This window comes from Oryx dammah, unplaced genomic scaffold, assembly GCF_014754425.2.
Source record: "Oryx dammah isolate SB20612 unplaced genomic scaffold, SCBI_Odam_1.1 HiC_scaffold_24, whole genome shotgun sequence".
Taxonomy (NCBI): Eukaryota; Metazoa; Chordata; class Mammalia; order Artiodactyla; family Bovidae; genus Oryx; species Oryx dammah.
Window position 1 is genome coordinate 38,383,808 of NW_024070208.1, and position 9,802 is coordinate 38,393,609.

Below are 9,802 nucleotides of genomic sequence, written 5' to 3' on the forward strand. Positions count from 1 at the left end.
AAGTCACATTATGCTTAATTCTCACATTTTTAGTAGCTAAATGAACACTATTACTTTAGTGTATCTTTTGTAACAGAGCCTTTAATGAAAATAATAGAGTGATAAAAGAGAACTTACAATTAAAAGAGAATCTAGTTATCTTCTTCCAATTTAGGAAAATGTTCTGCCAGATTTTTAACATATAATTGGCCACTGTTGGCAAAATAAAATAATCCTGTCAACAAAATTCCCTTCATATCAATATTGAAGGGAGATGGAAACAATTTAACCTTAAATAAACATTACAAATGTGCATGCATGTATGTTAACACAAAAATGACTACAAGTCTGGATGGAATATTACACAAGTTGAACAGTAAAGAGGAATAAAAATTAAAATTCCTTTTGTCTCTTTGAGAAACAAATAGATGTACCTAGTGATTGTCTCCTGTGTTCATTATGAGAAGGTTAATTTCAATTTTACATATGCATGGTACCAAGAGTCAGAAAGACTATAACTTTGAATTGTAAAATCAAACCTTTAGTCCTATTATCTGGCCTATTCTGCTTTCAAGGAGACATCCTACAGAGAGGGATGAGTAGGAATACAGCTGTTACCTCACTGCTCAAAGAATATGGTTTTATTTTACATTTATATAATCCCTTATTTCAATACTTCCTTCCTTCTTTTCTTTATTCATATGTGATATCCTCTTATCTATTTGCTATATGAGTCTATACACACAAAATTTATCATTTCTAGTATTTAATTATGATATATTCATAGATATCTCTTTCCTTTAACTAGACTCTGAGTTCATAAAAGAGGAATTCTGCTTTATTCTTGGTTTCCTAGCCAACCTCTAGTGTGTGCTTGGAAGATACTGAAATTATTTTTATTGATGTAAGTAAAGTTTTATCATTATCCCTATTAAAATGTAATGTCCACAACAGAAAAAAATATCCCAGTGCAAAGAACGGACTTTATTCTTTGTCCTTCACACACTTTACTAAAATTTCCAGGCTTTTGTGAATATTGATTTTTCTACTGCCAGGAGCTATTATGCTTCTGCAGCTGAGCATGCTTACCCAATCTTTTTACTTCTATTTGCTTGTATTAGCATGGACTAATACATTTTTCATTAGAAACTGCATCTAGTGCTCATTTCATACTTATTTTTGCTCTTATTTTAATGGTTTTTCTATTTTGAGAACCAAACAATTTAAGGATGGGTAATTGTATAAATGAAGGATCATCAGTGTGATGCACAAATCATTTTTGATCCAGTGCTATAAATGTTTAATTTCCATGATTTCTAATGTGACCTCTCCACTAAGACAGCTTAATTGCACTTTTAAGGGCAGTACTTCTTTTAAAATTAGAATCTGCTTCCTTACAAAAAGAAAGATTTAGAAGCTGCAAATATCTTCAAACTCTTTTTTTAGTTTGAAATTGTGCAGCATTTTTACTTAGGCTTTGATTGAAGTGAGTATTCTTGGCATCATGTGGTCAGCTAATCTGTTGAGTTTCTTTAACAGAAAAAGACTAAAATGTGTGGAGACACAGCTTTCAGTTGGAGCAACCGAAGAGTACAGAAATAAATGGAAAGAAAATGGGATACAGCCAAAACAAGTAACAATGCTTTAATGTCTTAGAGAAAATACACCTTTAACATAATTTCTGTTCAAAAAACAAAAACTATGCCATTCAACTTTCTCATATTCACCTGTATGTGCTTTAAACATTGAAACACCACAGATGTGTGAAATATTAATGAAAGCTAAATGTGTTTTCTAATATGTCCACATAAATGTGGAATAAAAGTAGATTTTTGGACTCAGTTGGAAAAGGAGAGGGTGGCATGATTTGAAAAAATAGCCTTGAAACATACACATTGCCGTATGTTAAACAGATGAACAGTGTGAGTTCGATGCATGAAGAGGGCACCCAAAGCCAGTGCTCTGAGACAACCTAGAAGGATAGGATGGGGAGGGAGGTGGGAGTGGGGTTCAGGATGTGAGGGACAGAGATATACACACCTATGGCTGATTCATGTTGATGTATGGCAAAAACCATCACAATATTTTTTTCTATGTTAAAACAACTTATTAAGAATAAGCACAATTGTTGCATAATATTGCATATACTTTTGAAAGGTATAACCTTGATGACTTTTAAATTTTTCACATGGGAAGTATGTGATATTAACCTAAGAAATCAGTACATCATCAAGCAGAGTCTTCTTTGTAATGAAGGGAAAATTATTTTCTTTTTTAAAAATTTATTTATTTATTTTAACTGAAGGTTAATTACTTTACAATATTGTAGTGGTTTTTGGTATACATTGACATGAATCAGCCACGAGTGTACAGGTGTCCCCCATCCCGAAACTCCCTCCCATCTCCCTCACCATCCCATCCTTCAGGGTAGTCCCAGTGCACTGACTTTGAGTGCCCTGTTTTATGCATTGAACTTGGACTGGTCATCTATTTCACATATGGTAATATACATGTATCAATGCTAGTCTCTCAAATCATTGCATCCTCACCTTCTCCCACAGAGTCCAAAAGGCTGTTCATTTATATCTGTATCTCTTTTGCTGTCTCACATACAGGATCATTGTTACCATCTTTCTAAATTCCAAATATATGCTTTAATACACTGTATTGGTATTTTTCTTTCTGGCTTCAATTCAGTTCAGTCGCTCAGTCATGTCTGACTCTTTGTGACCCCATGGACTGTAGCACACCAGGCTTCCCTGCCCATCACCAACACAAGGAGTTTACTCAAACTCATGTCCATTGAGTCGGTGATGACATCCAACAATCTCATCCTCTGTCGTCCCTTTCTCCTTCTGCCTTCAATCTTTCCCAGCATCAGGGTCTTTTCAAATGAGTCAGTTCTTTGCATTGGGTGACCAAAGTATTGTAGTTTCAGCTTCAGCATCAATCCTTCCAATGAATATTCAGGACTGATCTCCTTTAGGATGGACTGGTAGGATCTGCTTGCAGCCCAAGGGACTCTCAAGAGTCTTCTGCAACAACACAGTTCAAAAGCATCTTTGGTGCTCTGCTTTCTTTATCTTCCAACTCTCACATCCATACATGAACACTGGAAAAACAAAAGCTTTGACTAGACAGACTTTGTCAATAAAGCAATGTCTCTGCTTTTAAATATACTGTCTCTGTTGGTCATAACTTTTCTTCCAAGGAGTAAGCATCTTTCAATTTCATGGCAAAAATAACCATCTGCAGTGATTTTGAAGCCCCCCAAAATAAAAGCTGCCACTGTTTCCACTATTTCCCCATCTATTTGCCATGAAGTGATGGGACCAGATGCCATGATCTTCGTTTTCTGAGTGTTGAGCTTTAACCCAACTTTTTTACTCTCTTCTTTCACTTTCATCAAGAGGCTCTTTAGTTCTACTTCTTCATTTTCTGCCATAAGGGTGGTGTCATCTGCATATCTGGGGTTACTGATATTTCTCCTGGCAATCTTGATTCCAACTTGTGTTCATCCAGCTCAGCGTTTCTCATGATGTACTCTACATATAAGTTAAATAAGCAGGGTGGCAATATACAGCCTTGATGTATTGCTTTCCCTATTTGGAAACAGTCTGTTGTTCCTTGTCCAGTTCTAACTGTTGGTCCCTGACCTGTATACAGATTTCTCAAGAGGCACATCAGATGGTATGGTACTCCCATCTCTTTAAGAATTTTCCATAGTGGTTGTACTAGTTTGCATTACCACCAACAGTGTAAGAGGGTTCACTTTTTTCAGCACCCTCTCCAGCATTTATTGTTTATATACTTTTTGATAGCCATTCTGACTGGCATGAAGTGGTACCTCATTGTGGTTTTGATTTGCATTTCTCTGATAGTGAGGGATGTTGAGCATCTTTTCATGTGTTAGTTAGCCATCTGTATGTCTTTGGAGAAGTGTCTGTTTAGGTCTTAATTCTTATAGAAACACAGAAGACCCTGAGCAGCCAAAGCAGTCTTGAGAAAGAAGAATGAAGCTGAAGGAATCGAGTATGGTAGTGGCACAAAACCAGAAATATCGACCAATGGAACAAGATAGAAAGCCCAGAAATAAACCCATGCACCTATGGATACCTTATTTTTGACAAAGGAGGCAAGAATATACAATGGGGCAAAGATAGCCTCTTCAATAAATGGTGCTTGGAAAACTAGACAGCCACATGTAAAAGAATGAAATTAGAATGCTTCCTAACACCATACCCAAAGATAATCTCAAAATGGATTAAAGACCTGAATGTAAGACCAGAAACTATAAAACTCATAGAGGAAAACATAGGCAGAACACTTAATGACATAAGCTCATACAAAACTCAATACCAGAAAAACAAACAACCCAAACAAAATGTGGCCAATTTTTTGATTGGGTCATTTATTTTTCTGGTATTGTTCTGCATGAGCTTCTTGTATATTTTTGAGATTAATTCTTTGTCACTTGCTTCATTTGCTATTATTTTCTCCCATTTTGAAGGCTGTCTTTTCACATTGCTTACAGTTTCCTTCATTGTGCAAAAGCTTTTAAGTTTATTTATTTATTTATTTAGCTTTTAAGTTTAATTAAGTCCCATTTGCTTATTTTTGCTTTTATTTCCATTACTCTGGGAGGTAGGTCATAGAGGATCTTGCTGTGATTTATGCCAGAGAGTGTTCTGCCTATGTTTTCCTCTAGGAGTTTTATAGTTTCATTTAGATGAAACTATACATTTAGGTCTTACATTTAGATCTTTAACCCATTTTGAGTTTATTTCTGTCTATGGTATTAGGAAGCAACAGAACTGGACATGGAACAACAAACTGGCTCCAAGTAGGAAAAAGAGTACGTCAAGGATGTATATTGTCACCCTGCTTATTTAACTTATATGCAGAGTACATCATGAGAAATGCTGGGCTGGAAGAAGCACAAGCTAGAATCAAGACTGCTGGGAGAAATATCAATAAACTCAGTTATGAAGATGACACCACCCTTCTGGCAGAAAGTGAAGAGGAAGTAAAAAGCCTCTTGATGAAAGTGAAAGTGGAGAGTGAAAAAGTTGGCTAAAAGCTCAACATTCAGAAAACGAAGATCATGGTATCTGGTCCCATCACTTCATGGCAAATAGATGAGGAAACAGTGGAAACAGTGGCTGACTTTATTTTGGGGGGGCTCCAAAATCACTACAGATGGTGACTGCAGCCATGAAATTAAAAGACGTTTACTCTTTGGAAGAAAAGTTATGACAAACCTAGATAGAAAATTGAAAAGCAGAGACATTACTTCGCCAACAAAGGTCTGTGTAGTCAAGGCTATGGTTTTTCCTGTGGTCATGTATGGATGTGAGAGTTGGACTGTGAAGAAAACTGAGCACTGAAGAATTGATGCTTTTGAATGGTGGTGTTGGAGAAGACTCTTGAAGGTCCCTTGGACTGCAAGGAGATCCAACCAGTCCATTCTGAAGGAGATCAGCCCTGGGATTTCTTTGGAGAGAATGATGCTAAAGCTGAAACTCCAGTACTTTGGCCACCTCATGCGAAGAGTTGACTCATTGGAAGAGACTCTAATGCTGGGAGGGATTGGTGGCAGGAGGAGAAGGGGATGGCAGAGGATGACATGGCTGGACGGCATCACTGACTCAATGGACGTGAGTCTGAGTGAACTCTGAGAGTTGATGATAGACAGGGATGCTAGTGTGCTGTGATTCATGTGGTTGCAAAGAGTCAGACACGACTGAGCGACTGAACTGAACTGAACTGATGGTGTTAGAAAGTGTTCTAGTTTCATTCTTTTACAGGTGATTGGCCAGTTTTCCCAGCACCTCTTGTTAGAGATTGTCTTTACTCCATTGCATATTCTTACCATCACAATAGTTTAAAACAATTTTCCTCCAATTAAAATGAATAAATTAAAAGAGAGTGTAAGTTTCTGAATATTAGAATGTAGTTATATTAAATAAAATTGTAAAGAATATTAAAATAGCAATGCTCATATGATAAGTAAACAAATACTGAGGCATGAAATATAAAATGTATATATTAAAATATTTATTTTATGTTTCTAGAAACAATAAAAATTATCACAATGTAAAGTATACACTGTTACTTATATGAGATTTTAAAGGGAGGTGCTTTGGGTTCTCCTTGTGTGATCAAATTCCACCAGTCTATTTTACAGAAACTGCAAAACTAATTAGACTCACTGTAAGTTTTTAATTTTGAAATGATTGCTTATGTCTGCCTTCAACACTATGGATACATTAAAATAGCCTTTTCCACATTCTGCTTTATTACAAGGTGTGTTCTGATACTGTACTTTATGTTAGTGTTCTTTGTTAAGTAAAATAAATTCAGCACATTTTCTATATGTTCTAAGATGTTTTGTCTTCTGTTTTCAAATAATTAAATGTTATTGAGAACTAAAAATGCATGTTTTACCAGAAACTATAGGAAAAGCTTAGAAATAATTCAGATAGAAGCATAAAGAACAGATAAAAACATCTTGCAAAGTTTTCACATGCATTTGTTGTGCTGGCTCAGTCACTCAGTCATGTCCAACACTTTGTGACCCCATGGACTGTAGCCTGCCAGGCTCCTCTGTCCTAAAATGGGTTGCTTTGCCCTCCTCAGGGGATCTTCCCAATCCAGGGATCTAACCCAAATCTTCTCTGCAATCACAGGCAGATTCTTTACCATTTGATTCACCAGGGAAGCCCATAGTAAACATCTTAGGGGCAAAGATAAAAACAGGATTCTGTGGCAGGTGTATTCACAAATTTTTCAATTTATCTTAATTGTTTTAATATAATTTATTGTGACATATTCTAATTAATATTAAAATAAATTTCACTCACAATTTTTTAACATTATATTTGTTAGAGAGACTGAATTTACATCATCCAATAAACCCATTATTCATAAAATAAAAACCTTGAAACAGAGGAATGAAGTTAGAGAAAGTTGTTTAATTCATAAACAAGATTGAATAGGTTTTTCAAATTCTACTGTTGTTTATCGATACGTTAAATAATGAAGATCTATCCATCAAGAAACTGGTAATGTGCATATGTATGCAAGCTTTGCTTCTATAAGTTAATGTAAGATCCATTTCATTCTGCTAGCCAGGTGAGTAGAAGTGGTATAGCTAAATTTTGAATCAAGCATTAAGTGGTGTTTTTTTTTTGTTGTTGTTGTTGTTGTTTTACACTATAAAGAATAAGAATTTAGACAAAAAGGGAAAATAATTAAATTTAGATTAGCTAAGAATGGTTTCTTCACGTTTTATAACTGAAGGAAGGGTGAAATATGATTACATAAGGAGAACATTTTAGATTTGAGTTCTTTGAGTTTTTCTTGGGCAAGTCATCCAGTTCCATGTCAAATGTGAAGGGTGCTTCAGTGATAGGCTCATCACTCAGGTCCTAGTACTGCTCCAGGTACTGGTGGGCCAGAGCCTGCTCCACTTCAGTCTTCTTGTGAGGGTTGAATGTGAACATTTTGTCCAGTAAATCCAGAGCTTTGGAGTCAGCATTTGGGAACAGCATGTTCTGTGGCACCTTATTTTTGTGTGGAAGAGAGAGTTGATAGTTTCTAGCTTTTAAATTTTTTATATAATTCAGGTCTTTCTGAGATGAGGATCCAAGAATACTCAGAACGTGTTTCAGCTGGTCGAGGTAATGCTTCCTGGGGAAGATGGGCCTGTTGCAGAGTATCTCTGCCAGGAGGCATCCCACAGACCAGATGTCGATGGACTTGGTGTAGTCCTTGAAATTCAACATGAATTCTGGAGCCCGGTACCAGCAAGTAGTCATATTCTCTGTCAGGAACCCTATGTGGTCAGTTCAGTTCAGTCACTCAGTAGTGTCTGACTCTTTACAAACTCATGAACTACAGCATGCCAGGCTTTCCTGCCCATCACCAACTCCTGGAGCCTGCTCAAGCTCATGTCCATTGAGTTGGTGATGCCATCCAACCATCTCATCTTCTGTCATCCCCTTCTCCTCTTGCCTTCAATCTTGCCCAGCATCTGGGTCTTTCCCAGTGAGTCAGTTCTTCACATAAGGTGGCCAAAGGTTTTGGAGTTTCAGCTTCAACATCAGTCCTTCCAATGAATATTCAGGACTGATTCCCTTTAGGATTAACTGGCTGGACCTCCTTGCAGTCCAAGGGACACTCAAAAGTCTTCTCCAATACCATAATTCAAAAGCATCAATTTTAGATTTAGGGTTGGCACAATCAAAGAAATGGATGCTGTGTTTTATCAAAATGTGTTTTATCAAAATGAAATATGTAGATCACTAGATATCATGCATGCATAAACAATCATAAACAATCATCCTATATACTCACTATGTTCCCTGTATATTTAAATTCATATACATATGAATAAGTACATTACAAATTTGTTTTGAAGTGATACCTTACAAGTGAAAAGCTTGTTGAGTATAATACTAAAGTTTGTAATTGAAGTTTTTTCATAAAAGCTTTCAAAATATATCTTCCCTTTAAAAAATGAACCAGATTACATAGATGTGGGTACCAGTATCCTAGTATAGATAGGGAGTAGGACTATCAAGAATAGATGAGGTATTGTTTTAAGGAATGGAAACAAAGACATTTTGATGAGAAGGCATGTATTATCAGTGAACTTTAAAGGCAACTGAGAGGTTCAGACATGAAATTATAGGTAACAAGAGATTAATATAGATTCCTGATTATAGCTGGGGAATGAAGAAAATATACACTTAAGAATATGATTAGAAGTGGTATTTGAGGGAAGATTTGGTGAGTGAAATGTCAACAGCCTGGAATACCTAAGAAGAATTATTTCAGTAAAGCCAAAACATCCCCTGTATTTGGCTATTGTGACTTTACAGCAAACTAGGACAGCTGCATAGAAGTGTGTTGTATGCAGCTAGAAAAATGGAATTAGACATTGAGTAACTTTCATGGTGATAATATTTAAAGCAGTAAAATGAAGTTCTAATACTGTCTCCCCTCTCAATGGTAAAATAAATAAAGTCAAAGAGTGAGAACTGGATATTTCTCTGATTAGGTTAAAACATAATTATTGTAGCATGATATTGCTAGTATGTATCAGAGCCTCATGTAGTCATCTCCAAGTGTAGTTATTAACAGAAAGAGATTCATTCAAAAGAATTTTAACAAATTTTTGTCTTTTACTTTTTGCCAATATGACATATCTCTTAGTCTCTTTCAGTTATGTACTAAATAATTTAGAAGCATATACATATACACAATTTTCCACTACCCTTTACAAAACACTTCTTTACTTTGGATGAAGATTTATGTTTGATAAAGCATCAAGCATGATGCCCAGTGCTGTAGAACTTGATTAAGAACAGGTCCATTATTTTATACAATTCAAAAGCAAAACCAATTAAAGATCACATTAATATTCATGTGAGTCAATATAATTTAATAGATGAATAGGGTTTTAAATTCAGACAAACACTGTTTCAATGTGTGTTGTTCCTTTTGCTAATGTTTACTTAATAGGTATAACTAAAACCAATTATTATGTGATAATATGTTTATATTTTACATATTTTTGAAACATGAGTTCTTATTGTCAATAATATTTTTAAAATAACAGTAAATAATGTCAACCTGAAATATGAAGTGTATGTGAAATAAGTTAATACTGAAAAATTAGAATTTTATTCTATTTCTTAAAAAGAATCAAGACAGGGAATATAAGCTTTGTCACAGATTAGTAAGAGTTAAGAGAAAAAATGAAATGTTTAAATATATTAAAACCTTTTATAAAAAGTTGGATAGTTAGGATCAAAAC

General features: G+C 35.3%; 1 protein-coding gene across 1 annotated transcript; it reads right to left on the minus strand.

The window, feature by feature from the left end:
• Nucleotides 1-7,346: 7,346 nt before the first annotated feature.
• Nucleotides 7,347-7,820, minus strand: LOC120882996 (mitogen-activated protein kinase 1-like; the record flags this gene model as incomplete). Its single annotated transcript, XM_040266852.1, has 1 exon — nt 7,347-7,820. A coding segment is annotated over one exon (411 nt), but the record flags the coding sequence as incomplete, so codon positions are not given.
• Nucleotides 7,821-9,802: the final 1,982 nt, after the last annotated feature.